Source organism: Eremothecium cymbalariae, chromosome 5, assembly GCF_000235365.1.
Source record: "Eremothecium cymbalariae DBVPG#7215 chromosome 5, complete sequence".
NCBI lineage: Eukaryota > Fungi > Ascomycota > Saccharomycetes > Saccharomycetales > Saccharomycetaceae > Eremothecium > Eremothecium cymbalariae.
In genome coordinates, this window is record NC_016453.1 from 1,284,346 (window position 1) to 1,310,244 (window position 25,899).

The following is a 25,899-nucleotide window of genomic DNA, read 5'->3' on the forward strand; positions in this document are numbered from 1 at the left end:
AAAATAATGTTGGAGGGTGGGAAGTCAAGTCAGTGTTATGCCAAGAAAGAATCAGTAATTTTAAATTTTTTAATTAGGACTTTCCATGTGGGCATATCCATTTGGAATATGAGATGTTTTTGAGAGGCATCACTTCTTCGTTGTCGTTCAATTTCCCTTTCTTTTGGGTCAGTTGGTAACGGCTCTTTAGGTCGTATAGCTGGATAGCCGTTTTCATCATCTTCTAGAACGAGACGGCCCTCCTTTATCAAGAAACTTGTATAGAATAGATGTTCGATCGATCTGGAGTAGGAATTTGGATCTATAATAAATTTAAACAAACTGATTTGGTTATAACCATTTTTTTCCAGTAGTACTTTAAAGCATTTCTTCACCTGCTCGGGAGTCGTTTCTTCCTGATTAACACTTAATGTCTCCTTTGTTACTGTATCAGCAGTGATCTTTTCACCAATATTTTCAGCAGGTCTTCTCTGGCTAGCAACACGCTGCTTCTTTTGGACAGCAAGTGGACCTAACATGTGATCTACAACCGTCGGGGACTTACTTAAATGTTGGAAAAGTGCGCCCATTCTGAACCAGTTGAATTGATTGAAATCATCGTAAACTTCAAATTGCTTTAAAAACGCACTACGAAGTTTATTCTGCTTGAATTGATGGTTTGATGTAGAATCTACGCCAGCGTTCACTCCTTCATCTCCTTCATCTCCTGCATTCTCTTCATCTTGTTCTTGTTCTTCATTATCATTATCTGTTGGCACAGATTGAGCTTCCCCACGGAGCTCGCTAAAAAAATCAACTAACATATACCTTTTAGCTGAATTAATAATATCATCGACCTTTAATACTTTACCTGCATCCGTCAACTTTAAATTACGAACACTAATACTGGCCAATTCACTAACATTCATAACAGCATGCGAATCTTGAGCGTACAGAGAATTAATATTTAGGTCCAAGTCCCCTGCCTTTCTAAACAATAAATTTACCTCCTTTAACCGCTGCATGGCAACAGATATATCACCAGTTCTAGACACGGCAGCTCGGTCTTGAATTACTTCATTTTCGAAATCACGATAACCTTGCAGAATTTGAAATTCCTTCCCAAACGCACCTTCCACAACCTCCTCTCCGACACTATCTGTAGCTATACGTCTTTTTTTTACCGTTGGCAACTCATCAGTCATAATGTAGCCTCCTATTTCTACCTTCAGAACCTAAATTAACTCGTCTAGATCTTACCTTCAGGATTTAAAAGTATCTTTAGCGCTTGTCGTTGAAATAAATGTTATTTTCTTTTTTGTCAATTTGCTGCCTACTCCGTCTGCATGATCCAAGTTATTGAACTTTTGAAAATTTTCCTTGCGATGAGGTTTGGTTAAACATCTTTAAGCACCTGTAATACAGCAGAAAAGTCCAGCTACTAAACATTTTCTAATGTCTGGTAATCAATTTAGAATAATCGTTGGTTCGTATGAACATAACTTGTTATGTTTGTCGCTAAATTTGGATATGAGTGAGCCGTTATTCACACCAATTTTCCACTTTCAAGCACACTCTTTAAGCATTAAATGTCTAGATATCTCAAGAAGATACCTTGTATCTGGTTCTAATGATGAGCATATCAAAATATATGACTTGCAGAAAAGAAAGGAACTGGGCACTTTGTTTAATCATAATGGGTCGATCACAAGTTTGAAATTTTCTAGAGCTAAAGATGTTGGTGGGAATGGCACGCCCCAAAATAATAAGTGGATGCTGTCAGCATCTGAGGACAACAAGATAGTTATTTGGAGAGTTAAAGATTGGGAAAATTTTGGTATACTCAAGGGTCATACGGGAAGGATTAATGATTTGGATATCCATCCTTCGAATAGGGTGGCTGTAAGTGTTAGTGAGGATCATACAATCCGGTTATGGAACCTTATGACAGCAAAGAAGGCAGCGATTTTAAAACTCAAAAAATACAACCAAAATGGCAAGTTCGTGAGATGGTGTGGCAATGGAGAATTCTTTTTGGTAGCTTTAGCAAACAAGATCTTGTTATACAATACGGCTACTGCCAAGGTTCACCGTGAAATTGACACTGGGAGAAAAACTGTAATGCATGTTGAGGTCGAGACCATCGATGATAAAGAGTTCGTCTGTGTTGGCCTAAACGATGGTAATGTCCAATTTTGGGAAACTTCCAATCTATATAAGGATTTTAAGGAGGATGAACCACCCCAAGAACCAGTATTTTCCCTTCGTGGCCACAGTAACCGTGTTAAGGACTTCAAGTTTTATAAGAACGAATTCGGTCATTACTTGGTCACCATCAGTTCAGATGGTAAAGTGGTTGTATGGGATCTATCTATAAAAGATCAACTTGCAGTCTATGATTGCAGTGAACGGTTGAACTGCTTAGCGGTATGCAACGAAAGCGTTGAGAAGTATGACACAGTCAAGAAAAGAACCTTGGAGGCATCTGAATTTGATGAACAGAGTGAGGCAGAGGCAGACACTGAGGAATTGAAGCAAATCATGCTTGGCAGGCCAAAAAAGAAGAACAAAAGTAAAAAGAAAAAGAACAAGGTTTCCATAGAAATAGAATAAGATTCTTGTGCCAGATTTATAGACAATTATATATATATTGATGTAGTAACTTAGTCATTATCGCTCAGAACCATTGACTATAGAGTGTTGCAGAAGCTTCCTATGACAAAAGCATTTTTCAGAGCATCTGTTCCCGATCTAAGCGCGAGCAATGCTTTTCAAACAACTGCTTCGCCCTCACCCATACAGGTGCGGTATCTCTTTCAGTGAGCGTTTCTAGATGAGGAAGCAGATCATTAACAAATGCTTCCGATGCCTCTCTAGGCAACATGGATGGCAAGTGGTCTATCGAAACAACCGAAAGCTTGGGCCCCGCTGTGGTAGGAACTACAACTGTCGGCTTGTTAAATACAGTAGAAATACTGTAAATTGGAATAGGGTTATGAACATTTGTTGTGTCTGCTGAAACATCAACTACAGTTCTCAAATTCCGTTCAGGATCATTCAACAGTTCCATGTTTATAAATGGCGGGATGGCCTTTGACAAATATATGCAGTTGATGAATATATCCGCACGGGCAATTTCTTTGAATGGACCACCATGCTTAGTTTCGTCCATATCCCATTTGAGAATATTTTCATCTGGAATCCCACACTTGCGCAGCAGATCAACTGCTCCGCTACCACACCTGCCTAACGCACCAATAATCAACACGGTTGGCTGCTTCGCTCCCGTTTTAAAAGCAGCACGACAGTCAGCAACAACATCTGCCACCAATGCCTGTTCATTCGGATAAGGTGTTAATGCAGGCAGCTCCTCGGAATCAGCATGCGTATGCTTAAACGCCCAATCTCTCAATCCCACCGCGGCCCCAGCAAACCCCGCATAAAACCCAAAAGCTGCAACCCGTCTACCCTGATCGTCCTCTAAGAACTCAAGATCATATAGAAGACCTTGGCCCCGTTTAAAACGTCCAAGAACCTCACGCCAGCCAGCCTGATCCTTATAACAATGCGCAAATTGAATATGCTCATGTACAAGTGGAAACGTATCCGTCTCCGGCATCTCCTTCAACCCTATTATAATCCTGTCCTTGTCTGCCTCCTGCCACGATCCTGCATCTACAATCTCAGCTCCTGCCTCCTCATACTCTTCCTTTCTGAATGTAGACTGCGCACTCTCCTCTACATATATCTTAAAGCCCTTATCTAAAAGCTTACGTACCACACTCGGTGTCAGAGCTGCACGAGCCTCCAATGCCTTGGTTTCCGCCCTCAAATGTAACGTTACACCCATCCTAAACTTCTTCAATGTTCTACCTGCTTTCCAACTCCATCATTAAGTGAAAAACCTCTTAAAACTCCCTTTAAATACCCTGTAATCTTCCCTTGAGTCATTATGTACATCAATACGCAAGTGCTCATGAAATTCCCACGGAATTTCTGCTCGATGAATCCGGGGAAGTCAGATGCCGGAATTACTCAATTTCGGAAGACGCGGCAGAAGTTGGGATTCAATGCCGGGTAACGGGATATGGAACAAAGCATTTTAGAAATCTTTAAGATATTTGTGGTGAAGTCCACATAACAAGCAATCCTATTGGGGGAGATAGTATAAAGGAACAGGATATCTGGGTATTTTTGAAGTTAGATAATGTCATCAGGGAACACTCCATCTCAACATGAGTCAACGTTGGCCATATCGCCTTTAGTGACAAATCGAGGTAGGTCACAACCTGAGCCAAGGCGGGTGACAATGGCATCATCGAATACAGGGACGGTAGGTGTAGGTGGAGGAGGGAGTGTAATGGGAGGGGGTGGGTCTACACAGACGCCTCGTAATCCGTTGAATAATAGTCCTTTGGTTCAGAAGACAACGACACATCTTGGGACTCCATATATTGTGGAAGGCGCACCTACATCAGGTCTGCTTGTTTCGATGTCTAAAAACGGGCTTTTTGGGCCTACGATTCCATCTACGTTGCGGAAGGTTAGTAACGTGAGAGAATATTCAGGTGTGAGCGATACTAATGGGAGTACTATTGAGGATAACGATCAATTTGGGATTGATATTACAGAGTTGTCTGCAGCGGAAAAGTTGCGGCTTTGGCGGCACGATGCGCTCATGCAGCATCACTATCGGACTGCAGAGTATATTGGAGATAAGGTATATTCAATGACACATGACCCTAACGATGCATTTTGGTTGGCACAGGTTTACTACAATATGGGCCAGTATATTAGGGCAGTCGACTTGCTCTCTAGGGATGGTTTGGACGCGTCTAGCGTGATGTGCCGATATCTTGCAGCTTTGTGTTTAGTTAAGATGGAAAGGTACGAAGATGCATTAGACATTGTAGGTGAGAATAATCCGTTTAAGGATGAATCTGCGGAGCATGTGAGGAACCAAGATGGTGGAATTAAGTTGGAATCTTCTTTGTGTTATCTACGTGGTCAAATATACTCCGCTCAGAACAATCTCGAGCTAGCCAAAGAATGCTTCAAAGAAGCGGTTCAGGTAGATGTAAAAAATTTTGAAGCATTTGATCATCTAGTATCCAATAATATGCTAACACCCGATGAGGAGACTGAGTTTGTTGCTACGTTGGATTTTACAGATCTTGACGATAATCAGGAATTGATTAAATGTTTGTATGCAACAAAATTGTCCAAATATGGGGATCTTACAAAGTTAAAAACTGCGCAATATTATTTAATTGACGAGTATGATTTAGGAGACAACAAGGATGTTCAAACCACGGAGATTGAACTACTCATCTTCCAGGGCAAGTACCTAGAATGCCTTGAAATGTGTGAGAAAGTATTGGAACGCGATGAATTTAATTTCGATGTATTACCAACCTATATACAGTGCCTGTACGAATTAGGAGGAAAGAACAAGCTCTTCCTAGTCTCACATAAGTTGGCTGAAAGTTTCCCCAAAAGCTCTGTCACTTGGTTTGCAGTGGGTACATACTATTTTTCCATCAATAATATTCCAGAGGCTAGGAAATACTTTTCCAAAGCATCTGTACTAGACCCCAATTTTGGTTACGCTTGGTTGGGCTTTGCACATACTTATGCAGTAGAAGGTGAACATGAGCAGGCACTATCAGCATACTCAACTGCAGCACGTTTTTTCCCAGGCACACACTTACCGCATTTATATTTAGGAATGCAATATTCACGTATGGACACACTAACACTAGCAGAAGAATACTTCATGATGGCCTACGATATCTGTCCGACTGATCCCTTACTATTAAACGAGCTTGGAGTTGTATACTTCAAAAAAATGGACTATCCAAGAGCAAAAAAATTCTTTAAAAGAGCTTGTGAGGCCATCAATTCACAGCAATCGGATGCATCATCTGTGGCCATATCCACATACTTAAACCTAGGCCATACCTACAGAAAATTGGATGAGGACGAACGAGCATTGCATTGCTTTAAGACAGTATTGGAAAGGTGGAAACCTTCCGCAAACGTTTGGTGCGCGCTGGCAACTGTGTATTTAAAAATGAAAAAGCTACAAAAGGCTATAGATGCACTACACTCAGTCCTTGCAATGGATCCCAGCCACCAAACTGGCCAACAGTTGTTAAAAATTGCACTCGATGTTAATGTGCACCTCCCGTTGGACAATGGCCATCCATTGATGGTGAGTGCCAAAATCAACGAAAATAGAACTTTTGGATCAAATGACAAAAAACGTTCTCTAGGTACTATCGATCCGGTAGTAATAGCAAAAAGGTTGAAACAGGGAAGTTTATCTTCGGATGAAGGCGATTCAATGGATATAGAATAGTCCCTGTATATTTATGCAAGAATAATTTAAGTTTGGTGATTCTTCTCTTAACTTGAAAAAACCGTTAACTGCCCCTATCTAACTCCAAGGCGTTGTTCACTTATGCCGCAGAGCTATGAATTCTTCCATACATAAATCTAACGTAGATCGCCAGACAGACATCTTCTTGGTAAATTCATTCCTCCCGGTAGCTGGCATCGAGGAGATCCCGTAAATCCTTTTTTAGAAAAAATTTCAGATATATTTTCAGATTATTACGTATCTTATAGACAGAAAAATCTGAACACAAGAGTTGCGTACCCATTAACTGAAATTGGAAGAAAGCCTATATTTGTCCTTTAATGTTTAATACTAGATTACAATTTGAACTAAAAATCATTGAGACTTTTTACTGTACTGATTTTTTCTCCCGCTTGTTTAACTCTGTGATTACCTCATTTGTTTTTTTGATGAGCTTAGCATTTCGGCAGTCCCTAGGTTGTTGGGAGAAGACGAGTCCAGAGGTATAATTTTTGCAGAGCTACGATTCTTTCGTTTTCTAGAGGGCCTGCGGCTCTTTAGCTTCAGAATTAGAGTTATTTGTAGATACCAGTATAGGACCAAGATTTGCCGTATTCCGAACAACAGGGGTGTTGCAGGCATCTTTACTCCGGTTCAGATAGTTTTTTTTTGCTTGGGCTGCTTCTTCCTGTCATTCATATCCATCACTAGAGATGGTCGAACTTCTCCTAATATTAGATCATCCAAACCATTTAAGAAGTTTGCAGAGTCCTGTCCTGTGTCGAATTTTGATGCTGATATTGCTCTCGTTTTAAGCGGTAAATTATGGGAAACATTTCTGGAATCTCGAAAACAACGAATTTTAGATAGTTTCAAGTTTCCATTATGACTGCATTCGCGCTTATGATCAGATAGCAAGAATTCCAATATCTCAGTGTTATCGTCTTGCATATTTCTTGGGGGTTTTGTGAAATTGTGGCTGAGGGTGGTACAAAAGTGGTACAGACAGAACTTGTCCATAAACAATTTATGTAGGTGTCACTCCAGTAATACGAAGCTCGCTGTCAAGAAAACCGACAAAAAATAAAAAGCCCTATGCAGGGACAAAACAAGTTATTTAACTCCTAACCTTCTACTCACTTCGTTTTCAACATGGTTGTACACTTGATCGACTGGTTGATCACAACGAATCTTAACAACTCTGTCTTGAGCTTCAAAATATTCAACTACGGGAAGGCTTGTGTCAATGAAAGTCTTAAATCTCTTTTTAATGGATTCAATATTGTCATCTGTTCTACCACTAGTCTGGCTTCTGACCAATAATCTTTCCAGCATGACTTTCTCTGGACAATCAAAGAATAATACAAACTTGCTTGGCGTGACTTCCTTTTCAAAAGTAATCGCCTGGTCCATCTTTCTTGGGAAGCCATCGACCAAAAAGTTCTTCTTACCCTTTTTATAACTCTCTTCGATCGCCCTCTTTAACAACGCTACAGTGATTTCTTGTGGAACTATCAAACCTTCCTTGATATAGTCTTTGATCAAATCGCCGTATTGCGACCCAGGTCTGTTTTGTTCATCTCTCAAGAGATCGCCTGCACCCACATGGACAAATCCCAGTTTCTCAACTAATCTTGCACACTGAGTACCCTTTCCAGCACCTGGTCCACCCAAAACGAAAATCACAGAGACATCTTGCGCCAGATTACCTGGGCTATCACCAGTATGTTCGTTATCCTCGAGCAATTCTTTCGGAGAGCTTCTCTGGTATCCAATGGAAAATAATGTTGAACCTATTGCTAAAGCACCCAATAGCGTTAAGATCGTACCCCTATACTTCCCTTTACTAGGATCCGATTTTTCAGAATTAGGAGTAGAGGAGAAAAATCTGCCAGTTGGGATCTTCATCTTACGTCGATGAATTAAGAAAGAAGCACGTAGAGGAACACACATTGAACTCAATTTACAACTGACAACCTTATTTTGAGCAATAATACGTGATCGAGAAGTCCTGAACATTCTTTGTGTTTATGTTTCCTTTCTATTTGGCGGATAACTAGCTGTTTGATGTGTGCTAATAGTATATGCCTGAGTATGTTGAACTTTTAACATCGTCTTTTTTTACCAGTTCGTATCACTATGGATAAAGCGCAGATGACCAATATGAAGTGAGATATTTAGGAGCTATAGTCATATATATATATATATATATGTGTGTGTGTGTGTATTTATGTCTTTGTGTGATTGGAAATAACCAATTCAGAAAGATGATTCAACTGCGTCATCTTCCATGTCCTAGTAGTTATAATCAAGTTGCATAATCTGCAATGAGGTTATTGTCATATCTCAAGTACTTGCCATTCACATTTTCTGGAATACCTTTGAGAGCCAAATTTACATAAACAGTAGCAGGAACCTCTGGAGCTAAGAGTTGATCGTTCTTATCTAGATTAACAAACCGTTCCAACGTAGAGGGAACCATCGAACTACTAAACTTGTTCCTGATATCATGTTGCATTTGCGTATCAACAACACCTGGCGCAACAGAAATAGCTCTTACTGAGGGCTCATCAGCAGCTATTGTTGCAGCAAAATGATTCAAAGCAGCTTTTGATGAGCCGTAGGCACCCCAACTTGGCTGGTAAAGTGTTAGTATAACTGTACTGCGGATTTAAATGAATAAAACACGGAAGCCTCCGCGATACTGGTAATACATACGTATGCTGTAACACTTGCGCCACTACTCACAAATATAACGTTGCCCTGGGAGGCTTTCAACAATGGTAATGAGTTGCTTACAAGAGTAACAACACTAAAGAAATTGACATCAAAAAGCCGTTTCCACTCTGAAACGTCGATACAATTCACATCCTGCACAGGGTCTAACACCCCCGCATTAGCTATAACAGCATCCAACCTCCCATACTTGGAAGTCACAAGTGATAATGACTTTTCAATGACAGCATCATCAGTGATATCACCAACAATGTATTCAAATTTCTCTCCATACTTTGTCTTCAACTCTTGCAAAGGAGCCCCTGATCTTGCTATGCCAAGCACAACAGCATCTGAGGTCGCGCATATTTTCTCAACAATTGCACGCCCAATTCCACGAGAAACACCAGTGACCAGAATAATCTTACTCATATTAATACCTACTTGGAGGTCTGCTTTTGATCAATCTTTGTTTACTATAATGTATAACTTTCGGACATGATCCAAAAAACATAAAAAGAATGTTTCCTTCAGGAAAAGACTTCGTTGAAAAGGTTGGAAAGGTATTATACAAAGGGTTCGTGGTGCTACCTGTAAGACGTCTAACCACTAGATAAGTTCACCTTGATGATGACGAACAAAGCCAAGAGTGATTGGGCCAAGGACACGCCTTGCAAAAACATCACGATATATGGTTATTGTAAATACGAGAACGACGGGTGTATCTTTAATCATGGAAAACCATCATCAACAACCCCCTCCAACCAAGTCGCAGCATCCCATGTGGTTCCTACAACTGGTGTTTCAGCTCCCCTAGGGACAATATCGATAAACAATCCTGCTAAATCAACTTTCAATGCGAAGACAGCTACTAGTTTTACTCCTTCGTTGGCTATTCCTGATTTCAATAGTATCCAGAGCTTCACGCCAGAACGGGTCATCTCTTCTCCAGCAGCTGGCGAAATAAATAACTCAGCTTATACTACCAGCTATAACCCTTATGGTTCGAACAGTTTCAATCCATCAGCCAATGCGTCAGGATCAGCTTCTGCAGCGTTCCCAGTTCCACCTTCAGGAAACAATCAGATTCCACCACCTCCTCCTCCTCCCCCACCTGCACCCCCAGCGTCAAGACCAGGTCCTGTGGGTGGGCCTGGTTATATCCCAACCATTGCGGGAACTACCTTTCCAACGGTTTATCCACCATCCCATTCGATTCTCCAGTATCATCTATACGCTCCGGACCCGCCTCCTCATCTGCAGGTACCGTTGAAGGCAAATGAGCGAACACCGGAAACGCTTTTCATTCCAAATAAGATACGGGAGCAGTTTGTGAAACGCAATTTATCTGCCCTTCAAGTTTTCCCATCTGGTGGCAATTTACCAGACATCGTTGGCGATTATTTTGGACTTGTACCTCTCGAATTCCACAACAGACAGCAAAACAAGGAGCGCTATTTTGGCCATCAAAACTCTTTATACAAGGTATTCTCTAATTTTGATGGTAAGGTATACATACTCCGTCGTATCCATGATGTAAAGATGGTTGACGTCACTCAAGTTTCTATTCCTTTCAGAAAATGGCAAAAAGTAACTGGTTCTAATGTTGTTAAGTTGAAGGACGCTTTCACTACAAGAGCTTTTGGAGACTCATCATTATGTGTCGTCCATGACTACTATGCCCAATCTAGTTCACTCTATGAAGCACACGTATCCAGTTATACCGTTAGCCCAGTTACTCAAGAGTATCTCTGGAGTTACCTGGCTCAATTGACTAACGCATTACACGAGGCCCATACTCACGATCTCGCGATGAATACCATAAATCTAGAAAAAGTGATCGTTACGGGCGACCCTGGTCGTATCAAAGTGGGCGACTGTGGAATATACGATATTCTAGCATTCGACGAAAACCGTGACATTGCATGGGAACAGCAAAGGGACTATAAGGCCCTAGGTACCGTACTACTAAGCCTAACCCATAAGATGCTTGGAACTAAGGACCAGCAGCTAGAACTTATGGAGATCGACCCAGTGTTTAAAAATGTCCTATCCTATCTATTGTGCGATCAGCACAAGTCCATCCAAGAGTTTACAGCTCTTTTCAGCTACAAAATGCTCAGTGTCATCGGTTCCTTTCAGAACTATTCAGAATTTATCGAGCAACAGCTGTCCAGAGAATTAGAAAACGGTCGCCTATTTAGAATCATGTGCAAATTGAACTTCATTTTCGGGAGAATGGAGTCAAGCGTCGACATAAACTGGTCTGAATCAGGTGACAAGTTCCCCATAATTCTATTCTACGACTACGTATTCCACCAAGTCGATGAGAATGGCAAGTCCATCATGGATCTGACTCACGTACTTCGTTGTCTAAATAAACTTGATACTGGAGTTTCCGAAAAGATTATTCTTGTTACACCAGATGAGATGAACTGCATTGTTATTAGCTACAAAGAGTTGAAAGATTCCATTGACTCTACCTTCAGGTCCATGACGCAATAGTGTGTATTGTATTAACTGTAGATTATAGACAAACAACCATAAATATAATAAAACAAATGAAGAAATACAATAATTAAAAAAAGACCACAGCAGGAATTAAAATTTGTTACAATGCCCTCATACTCTAACCCCGCCTAACATATTTATATACAATATGATTACTGAATAAGCCTTTCCTCCAAAATACGGAACAGATTCATATTGCGTTCATTTGTCTCGATCTGAAATACTCACTTAATCACCCTATTTCGTACTTTATTGTCTCACCATTCTACATATACATACCCTCCTGCCCAGCAGGCAAAAATGCGCAAGCCCGGAATCGAACCGGGGGCCCAACGATGGCAACGTTGGATTTTACCACTAAACCACTTGCGCGGGAATTCCTACCCGCTTTGAACCGTTCCAGATCCACGTTTTACAGAATGCCCATGTGACATGTCGTAAAATCAAAAGAGAAGCTAGAATACAAGATACCAGACCAAGGAGCAGAGGGAGTTGAGCCAGATTAGAGAGCATAGCCTATTGACATTGATTGACCTAATTTTACAACTACTTACTATACAAAAATATCAATCCAAGAATTTCCCGATCCCCCTCAGATCTTCTGTATCCGCTACTTAATACCACTTACAGCTCAACCAAATGAACCCCTACCCATTCGTATCCATGTCACACCTAGAACGGCTCTGCTTAACTTTCCTTACGCCGCCTAGCGGTGACGACTACCCTCATAATCAACAATTCTACCATAGAAAAAATTCATGCATGCGCGGACTTGCAAGTCCTCCCCCCAACCACCACCACCACGTGACTTCCCGCTCTAACATGACGTATTACATACTCCATTCACCTGCACCTGTCCTGCACCCACCTATTCAAGAAAATTCCGCCCCTTGAACCTAAACTTGAGCCCCAAACCACTGGCCGGCCAGAGCCAGCGCCGTGTAGTGCTCTTTTTTTCTCTGGATCCTCTTGTGTTGCCACTCTGTCTAGTGGCTCCAGGAAAACTTCCGTCCAGCCCCGAGACTCTTCTTCCTCGCCTTTCAGAATCACCCTTATTACATTTTCAATTTACGGATGTACAAGAAACTTAAGCGTATGCTTTTACAGCCAGATAGCAGCACACCGCATGTTCTTGTAACCGTGGACTAATATATTACACATTGTATATAAACCTCCTGCCGTTCTCCGTGGGCACTGTCTTGAAAACGGTAATTCGTAGTAATACCAGTAGACTACGAGCTGAGAGAACGCGGAGACTAGAAAACCAAGTTTCAGAATCCAGAAAATACGCTACGAAAGGTTTTTTATTTTTAGATACAGAAAGACGAAAGGTTAGGGAACTTCCTTATCATAAAGATTACAATATATTACAAACAATTAGAATATATAACTCCGTTGTCAAAGAACAAAAGATAAAAAGCGAGCTGTTCAGAAGTTATAGCGGTGTATTCTGGAGATTTTGTCTGTAAGTGTCAGAGAAAGCGAAAAGAGCAATTATTAAGGAATTTCGGTTAAGTTTTTAAAAAAGTTTTTTTTTTTGACTTTTCTGCTATAACGACAGCACTGTTATAAAAGGTGTAGTTAAAAAGAAGGGTGGTTCACGTTTCTGTTGAAAGGAATTGAATTATATCTTGGATTTATTTTGAGGTCAGTTCAAATTTCAATAATCAAAAAAAGAGAGGATGAGAGGCCAGGTTTTGTTGCCTGTATTAGGGGCCATTGGGGGGGTTGTAGAAGCTATGCGGGTGCAGAAGGCTTTTGAGAGTAACGAGATGTTTCAGAAAGCCGTTAACTCCTTGGGGATTAGCCAAAAGGATGTTGACGCTATCCCTGAAAATTTGAAGGAGGTTTGGTCAGAGATGTCTAATTTGTTTCCTGAGGATACGGCGAAGTTGCAGTTTGTGTCAAAGCCCCGGTCCAACGTACGTACGCGAGACGACTGGGATTTCCACGTGACTTCTAAGAAAGTTGAGAGTTACAAGTTGAGGGCTCGTGCTTTGAAGGACCCTGCCAAGTTGGGTATAGACCCAGGGGTGAAGCAGTATTCGGGGTACTTGGATGTTGAAGAGGGCGATAAGCACTTTTTCTTCTACTTTCTTGAGTCACGCAATGACCCCAAGAACGATCCTGTTGTTTTGTGGTTGAACGGTGGCCCCGGGTGTTCGTCTTTGACTGGATTGTTTTTTGAATTGGGACCTTCGTCTGTTGGTAAAGACCTAAAGCCTATTAAAAATCCTTATTCTTGGAATAACAATGCATCTGTGATTTTCTTGGATCAGCCTGTTAATGCTGGATATTCGTATTCGTCTTCCGCTGTGTCGAACACTGTGGCTGCCTCTAAGGATGTATATGCATTCTTGCAGTTATTCTTTGAGCAGTTCCCTGAATATCAATCTGGGCAGGAGTTCCACATCGCCGGTGAGTCTTATGCAGGCCACTATATCCCCGCATTCGCATCCGAGATCTTGTCTCATCCAGTTGAGAAACGTTCATTTGAATTGTCTTCGGTACTTATTGGTAACGGTCTAACAGATCCCTTAACTCAGTATGGATACTACGAACCTATGGCTTGCGGTAGAGGTGATGCACCTGCGGTTTTGAATGACGAAGAGTGCAGTACGATGAACAACACGTTACCACGTTGCTTAAACCTCATTCGTACTTGTTACAGTCTGCAGAATGTATGGTCTTGTGTTCCCGCATCTGTTTACTGTAACAACGTTCAATTGAACCCATTCCAGCAGTCTGGTACAAATGTCTACGATGTCAGAAAGCCTTGTGAGGGCGAGCTATGCTACGGCGACTTGAAATACATGTCTCAGTACTTGAACTTGCCTGAGGTTAAAGAAGCCCTTGGAGCTGAGGTTGACAATTTCGAGTCCTGTAATTTTGACATCAATAGGAACTTTTTGTTGAATGGTGACTGGATGAAGCCTTATCACCATCATGTCTCCGAATTGTTAGACAAAGATTTGCCTGTCTTGATCTACGCCGGTGATAAGGACTTTATCTGCAACTGGTTAGGGAACCAAGCGTGGACTAATATTCTCCCATGGAAATATTCCAACGAATTCCTTGGATCTCCTATCCGTAAATGGGATGGTCCATCTGGAGAACAGGCCGGTGAAGTTAAGAATTTCAAACACTTTACCTACTTGAGAGTCTTTGACGCTGGACACATGGTCCCATATGATGTTCCAGAAAATGCCTTGAGTATGCTAAACACATGGCTTTCGGGGGATCACTCTTTTTAGAGCTAGCTTCTGCCCATAGTCTTTATGCTCTTCTATCTAACGATTTCATGGTTGCTGTAAGTAAGCAACCATTAATCATTAAATGAGAGAAAGAAGGCTGCTTTCTGTATAAAAATAAAAAACAGGTATGACCATAAAAAAACCAAACGAAATTAAACTAAAATATGATGTTAATTAAGAGAACAAGGAATCTCTGCATCTTTGAGCTATTAGTAATTGCTTGCTAGCACACTGTTTTCACAAATGGATATTGAGCGTATTGCAGCATTGGGAAATGTGTTTTCATCTATTGACGTTTTACTTCTTTGATTCAATGCTGACATGTTCTTTGCCTCCATATTTCAGTATTAGTGGTCCCTCGATGCTGGCAGTTTTTAGTTCAAACTCATTCGAGTTAAGTTGTTCAGCCAGGCGTGTGTACATATACATACTATATATTTACAATTACGTCATTTTACTGTCCATTCTGGATTTTATTCATTGGAACCTTCTTTATGCTTGATTAAATCCGAAATATAAGGTAGTATATTCGCAGCTTTTGATTTTGTTGGCTACTAGAGCAGTTTAAAATGTTATGTACTTTAGGTATGTAGTTTATGGCCAATAGTCGATCTTATGAAATCATTTCCTTAGAAAACCTTTTTCAAGAATATTTATCTGTTTCGGAATCTAACAACCATAGTACATTTACATCTTCCAAAGAGAACAAGTGATAAAACACCAGAAACGTCTCCAACCATGGCTAGGCAAACTACCAAATATGCCAATTTGCTTTATTATGTTAGTTTAGCTCTTTTGCTACTCGGATGTGTCGAATATTTTAAGTACTCCACGCGTACAAACTACGAATGGTTTCACTGTACTCCTGTGATGGAACCTGCAAACGAATCGGGTAGCGTGAAAAAGCTCTATGCAGTCGGAGGTCCAGCATGCGATAAAAGAGGAGAATTTAAATCTATTTTTAACTTTATTACTTCTAATTACGATCCTAATGTTGAATCTTATTCGTTTTGTTTTGTCGAAAATACGTCTTTGAAATCCATTCACTACCCAATATCAAACCACGACAAAGGCCCTGCTGGATACTTAGCTTATATTGGTTACGATAGTGATAAAGAGCTCGTTCAGCATTACTGTGATGGAGCTGGTGCCACTGTGTTCCATTTATGACGACACGGATATTTAATGATAAAACTGGATATATATAATACATATACTCTCAGTTTCGAAGCGGAGGTTCAAATATTTGCAATATATTAATATATATATATGTTATCTAAGGGTCAAAAGAACTTGGGGGGACGCTCGTGTTCGGAGTCAGCGATTTGCTGGTATTGGAAGCATTGGCGGCACTTGGCGGGACGTTTGCAATTGTGGTACCGTTGGTAGCGTTGCCAGCGTTAGTAGCGTTTGCAGCATTTGCACTGGCGTTGGCATTGGCAGCTACACCGCCGTTATACATAGGACACGATTTATTCGTTCTAATATGCCCAATCGCACCGCAGGTTGCACAACGTCTTGTCGTATTTTTAACTTTTACTAATTTACCGTCCTTGCTCTTTTCCTTAGCAGCTTTCCGTGCTTGCCTTCTTTCTTTTGACTTCTCTAACTTTGCTAATTGTTCTTCCAATAATTTCTTTTGTTTTAGTTGTCTTTCTTCATCATTTTCTCCAGTTACTAGATCTATGTTATCGTTCATCAACTCTTCCAAGCCTAAGTTGCGTTCTGCCTCTTCTCTTTTCTTTTCGTATGTCCTCAGATAAGCATGGATAACTCGAGGATCTCTAACAATTGTAGTTTGTCTTTGAATAATACCATTCTCATCTCGAGTTTTGCGTACTATTCTCAAAACCTTTTCATCATCGCGATGGACTTTGACTCGTTTGTTGGTTTTGTTCACTACATCTGGGTCATCCATTTCTTCAAATGGATTTTGAATGCTTAGTGATTTTGCTTGTTTGTACCACGTTTTGCTAATTTCCTCTTCATATGCCTTCTGCTGCTGAGCAACATTGTAACTATGACCACCAGTAGCCTGAGGCTGTTCACTCTCATCAGATTTGGTAAAACCTCCCTTCATTGACGTCTTTAAAAACGAAAACCCTTCACCATTGCCCGTGGGATCACCAGCGCCATGAATCTGAATCATAGCACGCATTTGAGTAGCATTTAAGAAATTTTTGGTTGCATTCCATGGGGTCAAGCTTTCCTCCAAATTTCGCAACTTTAAATTAAAGTTAAACAGGTCTGTATCTTCCTGGAACTGTTGGCCTGCATACATAGATTCAATTAATGAAACATCCTCCGGTGAAATCATCTTTTTAACATTTTCATTGTCTAATAATACTTCACCTTCCTTCAATTTCCAAAATCCATGATCATCCCCATCACGTTGATATTTCATAAATTCCTTCAACCGTTGTCTATTTTGCATATCATTTTGGTCGGGGAAATGTCTTGCAACCTGTTTTACAAGTAGTCTATGTTCAGGTGATTTGTTCAAGATTCTATAAACAACCATACGGAGCCTGTTTTTACCCATAGAGGTTACTTTTCTAGAATTTGGACCCGGAATTTCAACAACAGGAAATGTCTGACCAACAGTAAATAGATTGTTAATATGCCTTAAGTAAAATCTAGTTCCAGATCCATTACCAGCACTTTTGATGAGCAAAAAATCAGTTCTCGATACCTCATGTTTGAAGACAGGAGCCCTTAGCATGTTATTATACAATGTTGGAACTATTGTTCCAGGTTCAACAAAACCAAAATTCCAAAACGGCGATTTATCCTGTACGCCCAACACATGGGTTTCACCAACCGGAAGTTTCGGCCTAGACGTATCAGTTTCACTTCTCTTTCTGTAATAATTGATTAACTTGCTCGCCATACCAAATTTGGATAATGCTACTGGTCGCTGTTCACAGTATTCTATCAGGAACACAGGAACACTATCACCAACTGTTAAATCAGAGCTTTGGGAAAATATTTCTCTAACATCTTTGCCCTTATCACGCTTTCGTTTCCTCAATTTGATCTTACTAAACACAATATTTGTACCTGGCCGTATAGTTTTCCCAAAGTGGTACCTGTGGAAATGCCTTAACTGGTCTTTAGGTAGAATAACTTTATAGAAGGGAGATTGAAGCCTCTTTGCGGGCAGCGAATGTTCTATGCTTAGATTCGATATGGTTGAACGAATCTTGGTTTGATAATTTTCCTTCAAAATCTTGTATTTGTCGTCATTGGAAACATTAAACTTGGATAATAAATGCTTTTCATTAAACAATATAACCTGCTTCTTTCCACTGCTTTTTATCTCTGGATTTTTCAGAAAGAGTAGGCGCTCATCATTCATATCTAAAGAAAAGTCAATATTGTTCAACTTACCTTCAACAAAATCAGATTCATCCCACTCCCAATCACGAGGATCCTCAACTAATTTGTTGTCAAATAGAGGGGTATCAGCAGACAGTTCTTTAGATTCTTCGGATTCAGATTCTACCTCACCAATAATTTTTTTATAATCCCATTCATCTGCTACGACTAATAAATCTTCTGGAATCACATCATCAGTGCTGGCTTTGCTGGTCTCCTCCTCATGCATTGGATATATTTCATCCGCTGTAACATTTACAATACCCTTATTGTTCTTCTTCCTTTGAGTTATGGCTGCTGTTTGCCAAGACCTTCCCTTTGCTTTAAGGATTTTTCGTGTATCTTGTTGAACCTCAAACTTAATCTTCATTGGTATTAAAGGTTTTATAACTCTGTTCACCAAATACAAATTTCGCTGCCACTGGTACTCGGTTACTGGCTTAGGAGCAATCTTAGTCATCTTTAAAATTTCTCCTTTTCGCAATTGAGGAAAGTATGACTTCACTAACATCTGCTCCTCCTTAGCCAGTCTCTCCCTCTCCCGTTGCTTCCGTTGCTCAAGTTCACGTTGCTGTTCATCAGTAAATTCATTAAACTCACCATGCTCGTTAACAAACCCAGTACTAGTATCATCTTGCACACCCATAAACAATGCGTTGTTTCCCTGATAATCAGTAACTCCAGCGTCCTCCAGCATTGTCAGATAATCGTCTTCATCTCTGTGCCCTAGCATTTGTTGCCTATTATTGGGCGCATCTTCTTCAGTTAGTTCCTCATCTGCTAATTCATCCTCGTCTTCAAAATCAATAGCATCTGGTAGATGTTCAGTTTCACCATCTTGACCTTGTGAACCAATATAGTTGGTTATCTCTAGAGTTCCAAATTCACCATTGAAAATTGCATCGTATGCCTCATCTTCTTTAGATAGATCTTTCAGTGAGTCACTTTCAGACTTACTTTTACCATTCAGAGCACTTCGCATACTGCAGATCTCTTATATATCTTCTATATATGGTGTGTTTATCTTTTAATTGGTGTACTCTATTGTAGGTTGCTGCAGCAGAGTTTAGGTTTGAAAATCAACAAAACTAGATTTTGGTCGAAAACTCGACATACATGATGAACTATCGTGACATAACCAAACAGCTTAACAGACAAAGGTAATCAATCAATAGTAGAGAATGGGGATCATTGATAGGGTTGGCAGGCTTTCAGGGTATCCTGGAGAAATCAAGCATTGGAGATATGACTGGTATACTCCCCTGAAGAACGCTGATGATGACAACAACCCTGAAAGCTACGGTTTTCAATACAAATGTTGGTTGCTAGACTCGTATGACGAATATAATGAGCATATAGTTGAAGATGATCATGACGATATTTTCGATATAGATGTCTTTAATCGTATGAAGAAGACCACAGAAGTTAGTAATTCGACGCAGGGTAACAACAATACAATCAATACAGGAAATTCTGGTTTGACGATGGATGACATTAGAGGCGCTGTGGGAGGTGGAGAGGCTATTCCAGGATTGTCGGGTTCAGATACTATTGCAAAGAAGGAGATAGAGGAGAAGTCAAAATCAGAGCCTTCTGAAGCCCCAGAGGATACGGAAGTTCCAGAGGATACGGAAGTTCCAGAGGATACGGAAATTCCAGAGGATACGGAGGCTCCAGAGGACACTTCAGGTGTTGTTACTGATAGGTCTAAGGATGGGGAGGATAATTCCCTTTCTACTAGAAAAATAGATGATTCAATTGAAGAGGCTAAGGATTTCGATGGCGATGTTAAGATGGATTAGTTCTCATTATATGTATGTAGAATAGTATATGTAAATACACAACATAATGAAGAAATATAATAAGAAATATTGCACCAATTAGCAATAATAGTTTATAGATATATATGGTGGTAGTGGTGGTGGTGCTCGTGCTGATAACGATGGTAATATGTTAGTTGTGGGATTATCATTATTATCATTATGATGACGATAATGATAATAATGATGAAAAAGTAGGAAACCCCTTATTGCTTAATCATGAGCAAAGTGACGGCATCCCTGGCTTTTAATACAGCATTTTGAATTTCTTCCTCGCGTTCTCTCCTAGCTGTTGCTTTTTCTTCTTTGTTCAGTTCATTGAATTCCTCCATTAACTTGACCCAATCTCTTGGGTCCCCATTACCAGAACAAACGATAATCATGGTAGATGTAGGACATGCCGTATACAATTTTTGTAACCTAACTCCCAAATTTTTGACTGCTTCCTCTACAGATTTAATTCCCTGGTCCTCGGTTTTTGATTTAACGAATTCTCTCGCATACTCTAACTCCCTCATTCTGCCGACAAATAAATTGCCTTCCTCCATATTTCCAAGAATTCCCTGTATAATCTGTTCGTCATCCTCACACTTCAATGAAGTCTCAAGCCCAGGTGAGGTTTTGAATTGTTGGCTCTGCCGTAAGGTGGAATCGCTTAAAGTCATTGATTTGACTCCCTGTTTTGTTAGTCTTTGAAATAAATTTTCAGTGTTTATACCAATTCCAAATGTTAATCCATTTGCTATCTTCAATTTGGTAAGTTCCATACAAGTCATAGCATCCTCAAAAGAATCATGCCCATTAGCGTCATCATTTTGGATTTGTTTGTTCAAGTATTCATCAGCCAAATATCTTAACGCTGGTTTGAATGGAGGTCCCGCCTTATGTTCATAAATTATAGAAGTATCAATAACCATTGGATGTCTGATATTTAATATGTTCAAGTCAGATTGCAAAGAGTGACCAATAAGCACATCAGTCGAGCTAATTATCTTTAGGAGATCCCTCTGCACGTCTTTTAACGTAGTTGTTACACCTTTTAGCTTTTCTTCGGTTATTCCACTGTATTTCGTTAGATAGTCCACGATAGGTACATCTGGTTTAACCAATTTATCATAGATCAAATTGCACTCAAAATCTACAACACTCACACGAGTCAAAACATATCCATCTGTAGATAAACACATCTCACAATCAATAGCAAACGTATGAGATCCCTCATGTCCGAATTTCACTGTATCTACCCATCCACTGTACTCCTCACTTTGATATTTTTCATTAAGGACTTTCCTGTACTCCTCCGATAAGCCAGATGTATCTAAATGTATAGGGTACTCATTATGCAACAAGTCATCAATAGTCATTAACAAATCTAGTAAAGTAATCTTTTTCTTATTTAGTTGTTCCAGCTTGGCAATTTTTTCCTTCTTTGTTAACCCAACATTGACAAAAGAGTTATAGGCAGAAAATAATGAACACTTGGAGCCTGGAGCAGATAGCGGTAAATTGTATATTTGCTTGCACATCTGCTCATTGCCATCAATGGCCCTTAGGTTAGTAGTCTGTAACATTTTGAAGTTTTCGTGAAACGTTGAATTCTTGGGTAAGTTGAAATCTTCAGGTAGTAGACCAGGTGTAAATAACACCACCACTTTCTTTAAAGATGCTCTGTTTTCTATAGTAGCCCAGTTGGGTGTGTTGTTCGTATCGTGGAATATATATTGGACCAAATCACGTATGTCTTTGATAGACAACGGTTTTTGACTAGCCTTTTCATTCAATTTGAAGGATGCTGGCTTTGCTGGCTTTTTCTTTTTATTGGGCACCACCAACGACGACGTGCTAGAGCTTCCCTGACGCAACTTACCTAGGGACTGATGTGCTATTGACTGCTGTGCAGGCACGGCACTTGATCTCCTCCTTCTCTTTGAACCCAACACTGTAACATCACCTGCCCATGTTGGTGTTGATTCTTCCCTCCTAGGTTCATTCATTGGTTCCCCAGAATCTCGCCATTCTAGCGCGCATGTACCTGAAATCTTAGCCATTAGATCTTTCTTGGCTGCATCAGTTTCCGAAATGCTCAACTTTGCTACCTGTGATCGCACAGACTTCTTCTGCAGATCTGAGTCTGTAGATGTCATTAATGCCAATGGTGTAGGTAAGCATTGCTGATGGTTCAAGGGAGAACGAGGCTGCTTTTGAAGAACCGATTTTGTTGGGGACGTAAGTGGTGATGCAGAGAAAGCTGGAAATGGTTGCATTGTACTTCACTCGCTGAATGATAGGCCTTTGTATTTTTTGTATCCGTTATAGAAAATGGTAAAAAATGATGTCGAAAATATTTGGAAGAATAGGTTTATAATTATACAGTCACAAACGTGGAATATTAGCTCGGTGTATCAGTGTATCAGTGTATCTTTCTGTTCTTCTTTCCAGTACTTTTAAGGGTTTATCTGTCTCTCGCTTATAAAGAAATAAATCGAATCAGTTCAGATTGATTGGAGCTCGTTTTGTGGCAATTATATTGGAAGTTAATCAATTGGAGTTGAAGCAACTCGATCTATATTGGATTGTATTGGGCTGGTTTATAAGGAGATATAGTTCAAATGATTCGAAATTTAATGGCAAATCCAGTAGTAAAACGAATCGGATAATTTAGACTAGCAAAATACACGGATAAGTAATAGCAAAACAAAAGTGACCAATTAGTCCTTGATATAGCACCTTTTTCTAGTAAACTACACACAATCAACAAAAACCGGCTTGGAATCTTCTGAAACTATGATATATAAATACTAAAATATTCTTATTTCAAAATTGTAGTATGCTAGTCCAAAATATTCCGTTTCTCGAGGCTCCATACAAAATTTTTGTGTCGAGAATAGTCATTCTTTTGTACGATTCCGTCAAAGAAGCTTCTGTGGCTCACTCGGAAACGTCATTCTGAGAAGACTCTACCATGCCAGATCTGATGAGATTCTGGATGGCTTCATTCTTCGTGGGCAGTTGGAATTCGTAGCAGTAGTCTTCTGTCTTCGGTTTATGGAATCTATGATGCGTAGCCGAACTCAATTTGTTGTTATCATCCAGGACCTTTGATAGCGCGGACAACTTATTTTGAAGGTTAAACTCCCAATGGGTAGGTCGAGATTCGTTTTTAGAGTCTCTAGAGATAGCCCTATCATCGTTAGAATCTTCTGAGGAAGATACAGTGGAGGGTCTGTTTATTATTTTGCTAGCTGCAATAGTGGTTTCAAAAGTACCTGCAATAAACTCTTCATCTGTTACTGAGGATACTGGAAAATCTGCAGCTATGGTGCATATTTTTCCTGCAGAGTCCGTGCCATAGGGTATGAATAGGTTATGGAGACTTAACATTTCTATACCCTTTGTGTATTCACGACCCATTATCAAATTGCGGATCTGTGCTATATCATCCTTGTTGATCTTGTCGTAATCCAGTGTTAATAATGATGCGCCATAGTTTAAGCAGACAGATCTGATGCTCTGGTGCATAAGGTCTAGCCTCCTTGAATTCCATACCATTGTGTTCCTCTCAAGTTGAAGTATGTGACTTGAGTTTAGCATGACCACTACGGAGCTAACTTGGTATCTTTTGATATCTTCATCTTGTATAGCCGACATCGACTGACACAGTTGTCTTAGCCACAGTCTCTTATCATCAACAAGCCAGTCTAGTAAAAAGATCCATCTGATCTGGGCAGTTTCTACCTCATTAAAAAATACCTTTAAATAGGTCATAGTCTGTTGTTCAAGAGAGCTTTTAGCATAATATATATTTAATCTTATCGTCTCATCTTCATTCGTAATAACTTTAGTAAAATATCCAAGGGGTTCTAGGTTCGTTGTCTTTTTAGCATCTTCCAGCTGCCAACATTGACTAAGAAACTGATTTAATGTATCCTTGTTTTTGCAACACACCACATATGTCTGGACCAAACAATGATCTATCAGTTCTCCATTTTCCTCTAGAAGCTTGGACCACGCATTATTTGATGTCATTGAAACTGCGATGCTCGTCTATTCTTTTGATCTTCATATATAAATGTGTTGGCTATTTGATATATCATAACCTCGTCTCCGTCGAAATTCAGATTAGAAAACTCAACGTCGTTTAGAAATATATGAAGAATAATCAGAGTGCGTAACCCCAACGGTACAGTAAAATCTCAACAAGTTGTAAATTTAAGTAATATATATTAAATAAATGTAGAAGCATAGGCTAACTATGTATATGCAAGTCGATATTCGAAAGTCATCATCATCAGTCACGTTGGAAGTGAACATAGGTAGGGGACTTGAGAAAGGAAATTAGTAGTCCGCGCTGTTGTACAAACCAATATCAACTTCTGCCTTGACATCATTCATTTTAGAACTGTTCAACGCACGTACTCTTTCTAACTCTAGAAGATATCCATCTTCTACACCCGTGACATAACATCCAGTGAAAACGCCTACCTCGAAATTCTTAATTTTTTCAGTCTTGCAACAGTCAATGAGGTCCTCAAGAGATTGGTATAAAACCTTGTCACATCCCAGTTCTTCCTCAATTTCTTCAACGGTTCTGTTGTAACCTACCAATTGCTTTGTGTCAGCCAAATCTATACCATAAATATGATTGTAACGAATGGCTGGAGCAGCAGATGCAAAGTAAACTTTAATAGCGCCAGATTCTTTGGCCATGTTGATAATTTCTTTAGAGGTAGTACCTCTTACGATCGAATCATCAACAATCAGCACACGCTTTCCTTTAAATTCAGATTCCATAGGATTCAACTTACGCCTAACAGAAGAAACACGTTCCTGCTGGTTTGGCATGATAAATGTTCTCCCCACGTATCTATTCTTCACAAAACCCTCACGATAGGGCTTATTTAGTTGGTTGGCACATTGAAGAGCGCAAGTGCGTGCAGTATCTGGCACAGAAACAACAACATCAATGTCATCTATATCAATCTGTTTCTTGATATTGTCTGCTAGTTTGGTACCCATCTGCAATCTCGTATGATATACAGAAATACCATCCAACACACTATCAGCCCGTGCAAAATATACGTATTCAAACAAATCTGGCCTATAAGAATTCATTGGTACAACTTGTCTAAACTCAGGAGGATTCGTGCTACAGGCTTTGGGAATAATGACTGCCTCACCTGGCAAAATATCACGGAACTTATTGAAGCGATGGGCCTTCAATACCACACTCTCAGATGCCAGCATGTAATCCTTCGTTCCATCCTCATTGACCCTTTCACCAAACAATAATGGTCTAATACCATCGGGATCCCTAAACCCTATCACACTATAGCCTGCCAACATACCCACACAGGCATAACCACCACGACATAAACGGTAAACCCCCTCTAACGCATGAAAAATATCCTCATTGTTGACTCTATATTTATTATACCTATCCAGCTCCGCGGCAAAAATGTTTAAGAGCAACTCAGAGTCACTGTCAGTATTGATGTGCCGATGCACGTCCTCATCAAGATGACGCCTCAAAGATACAGTGTTCACTAGATTCCCGTTATGAGACATGCAAATGCCATAAGGACTATTGACATAGAATGGCTGTGCCTCAGAATTTGCACTAGACCCTGCAGTTGGGTATCTCAAATGAGCAACTCCCATTGACCCTATTAAACCTGCCATTCTTTGCGAAGTGAAAACATCGCGTACCATACCATTGCCTTTACATTGATAAAACCTCCCACCCGGCCCGCATGTAGCGATTCCAGCTGCATCCTGACCTCTATGTTGCAGAAACAGAGACCCATCGTATAATTCTGGAGCCACAGAATTCGACTGGTTACCTAACACAACACCTAGGATACCACACATCTTGCACCTTACG

At 40.1% G+C, this 25,899-nt stretch overlaps 14 protein-coding genes and 1 non-coding gene across 15 annotated transcripts; 6 read left to right on the top strand and 9 right to left on the bottom strand.

The window, feature by feature from the left end:
* Window positions 1-35: 35 nt before the first annotated feature.
* Window positions 36-1,184, bottom strand: NSE4 (Smc5-Smc6 complex subunit NSE4; the record flags this gene model as incomplete). The annotated part of the gene is made up of 1 exon (XM_003647139.1): window positions 36-1,184. One exon carries the CDS (start codon window positions 1,182-1,184, stop codon window positions 36-38), a length of 1,149 nt encoding a protein of 382 aa, XP_003647187.1.
* Window positions 1,185-1,434: 250 nt separating this feature from the next.
* Window positions 1,435-2,592, top strand: MAK11 (Mak11p; the record flags this gene model as incomplete). The annotated part of the gene is made up of 1 exon (XM_003647140.1): window positions 1,435-2,592. The coding sequence occupies one exon, from the start codon at window positions 1,435-1,437 to the stop codon at window positions 2,590-2,592; it is 1,158 nt and encodes a 385-aa protein (XP_003647188.1).
* A 118-nt stretch (window positions 2,593-2,710) lies between these two features.
* Window positions 2,711-3,829, bottom strand: LYS1 (saccharopine dehydrogenase (NAD+, L-lysine-forming); the record flags this gene model as incomplete). Its single annotated transcript, XM_003647141.1, has 1 exon — window positions 2,711-3,829. One exon carries the CDS (start codon window positions 3,827-3,829, stop codon window positions 2,711-2,713), a length of 1,119 nt encoding a protein of 372 aa, XP_003647189.1.
* A 357-nt stretch (window positions 3,830-4,186) lies between these two features.
* CDC16 (anaphase promoting complex subunit CDC16) lies at window positions 4,187-6,340 on the top strand (the record flags this gene model as incomplete). Its single annotated transcript, XM_003647142.1, has 1 exon — window positions 4,187-6,340. One exon carries the CDS (start codon window positions 4,187-4,189, stop codon window positions 6,338-6,340), a length of 2,154 nt encoding a protein of 717 aa, XP_003647190.1.
* A 1,113-nt stretch (window positions 6,341-7,453) lies between these two features.
* Ecym_5638 (bifunctional uridylate/adenylate kinase) lies at window positions 7,454-8,359 on the bottom strand (the record flags this gene model as incomplete). The annotated part of the gene is made up of 1 exon (XM_003647143.1): window positions 7,454-8,359. One exon carries the CDS (start codon window positions 8,357-8,359, stop codon window positions 7,454-7,456), a length of 906 nt encoding a protein of 301 aa, XP_003647191.1.
* Window positions 8,360-8,648: 289 nt separating this feature from the next.
* Ecym_5639 (SDR family oxidoreductase) lies at window positions 8,649-9,487 on the bottom strand (the record flags this gene model as incomplete). The annotated part of the gene is made up of 2 exons (XM_003647144.1): window positions 8,649-8,978; window positions 9,059-9,487. The coding sequence occupies 2 exons, from the start codon at window positions 9,485-9,487 to the stop codon at window positions 8,649-8,651; spliced, it is 759 nt and encodes a 252-aa protein (XP_003647192.1).
* A 195-nt stretch (window positions 9,488-9,682) lies between these two features.
* On the top strand, window positions 9,683-11,560 carry PAN3 (PAN-complex poly(A)-binding subunit PAN3; the record flags this gene model as incomplete). Its single annotated transcript, XM_003647145.1, has 1 exon — window positions 9,683-11,560. The coding sequence occupies one exon, from the start codon at window positions 9,683-9,685 to the stop codon at window positions 11,558-11,560; it is 1,878 nt and encodes a 625-aa protein (XP_003647193.1).
* A 307-nt stretch (window positions 11,561-11,867) lies between these two features.
* Window positions 11,868-11,938, bottom strand: Ecym_5641. Its single transcript has one exon. It is a non-coding gene; the product is annotated as a tRNA-Gly (tRNA).
* A 1,310-nt stretch (window positions 11,939-13,248) lies between these two features.
* PRC1 (carboxypeptidase C PRC1) lies at window positions 13,249-14,820 on the top strand (the record flags this gene model as incomplete). Its single annotated transcript, XM_003647146.1, has 1 exon — window positions 13,249-14,820. One exon carries the CDS (start codon window positions 13,249-13,251, stop codon window positions 14,818-14,820), a length of 1,572 nt encoding a protein of 523 aa, XP_003647194.1.
* A 738-nt stretch (window positions 14,821-15,558) lies between these two features.
* On the top strand, window positions 15,559-15,990 carry LIP1 (sphingosine N-acyltransferase subunit LIP1; the record flags this gene model as incomplete). The annotated part of the gene is made up of 1 exon (XM_003647147.1): window positions 15,559-15,990. The coding sequence occupies one exon, from the start codon at window positions 15,559-15,561 to the stop codon at window positions 15,988-15,990; it is 432 nt and encodes a 143-aa protein (XP_003647195.1).
* A 106-nt stretch (window positions 15,991-16,096) lies between these two features.
* TAF1 (histone acetyltransferase) lies at window positions 16,097-19,180 on the bottom strand (the record flags this gene model as incomplete). The annotated part of the gene is made up of 1 exon (XM_003647148.1): window positions 16,097-19,180. The coding sequence occupies one exon, from the start codon at window positions 19,178-19,180 to the stop codon at window positions 16,097-16,099; it is 3,084 nt and encodes a 1,027-aa protein (XP_003647196.1).
* Window positions 19,181-19,379: 199 nt separating this feature from the next.
* On the top strand, window positions 19,380-20,000 carry RTT102 (Rtt102p; the record flags this gene model as incomplete). Its single annotated transcript, XM_003647149.1, has 1 exon — window positions 19,380-20,000. One exon carries the CDS (start codon window positions 19,380-19,382, stop codon window positions 19,998-20,000), a length of 621 nt encoding a protein of 206 aa, XP_003647197.1.
* Window positions 20,001-20,224: 224 nt separating this feature from the next.
* RNH70 (Rnh70p) lies at window positions 20,225-22,282 on the bottom strand (the record flags this gene model as incomplete). The annotated part of the gene is made up of 1 exon (XM_003647150.1): window positions 20,225-22,282. The coding sequence occupies one exon, from the start codon at window positions 22,280-22,282 to the stop codon at window positions 20,225-20,227; it is 2,058 nt and encodes a 685-aa protein (XP_003647198.1).
* Window positions 22,283-22,946: 664 nt separating this feature from the next.
* Window positions 22,947-24,044, bottom strand: DYN3 (dynein light intermediate chain; the record flags this gene model as incomplete). Its single annotated transcript, XM_003647151.1, has 1 exon — window positions 22,947-24,044. One exon carries the CDS (start codon window positions 24,042-24,044, stop codon window positions 22,947-22,949), a length of 1,098 nt encoding a protein of 365 aa, XP_003647199.1.
* A 309-nt stretch (window positions 24,045-24,353) lies between these two features.
* Window positions 24,354-25,886, bottom strand: ADE4 (amidophosphoribosyltransferase; the record flags this gene model as incomplete). The annotated part of the gene is made up of 1 exon (XM_003647152.1): window positions 24,354-25,886. The coding sequence occupies one exon, from the start codon at window positions 25,884-25,886 to the stop codon at window positions 24,354-24,356; it is 1,533 nt and encodes a 510-aa protein (XP_003647200.1).
* Between the last annotated feature and the right edge of the window lie 13 nt (window positions 25,887-25,899).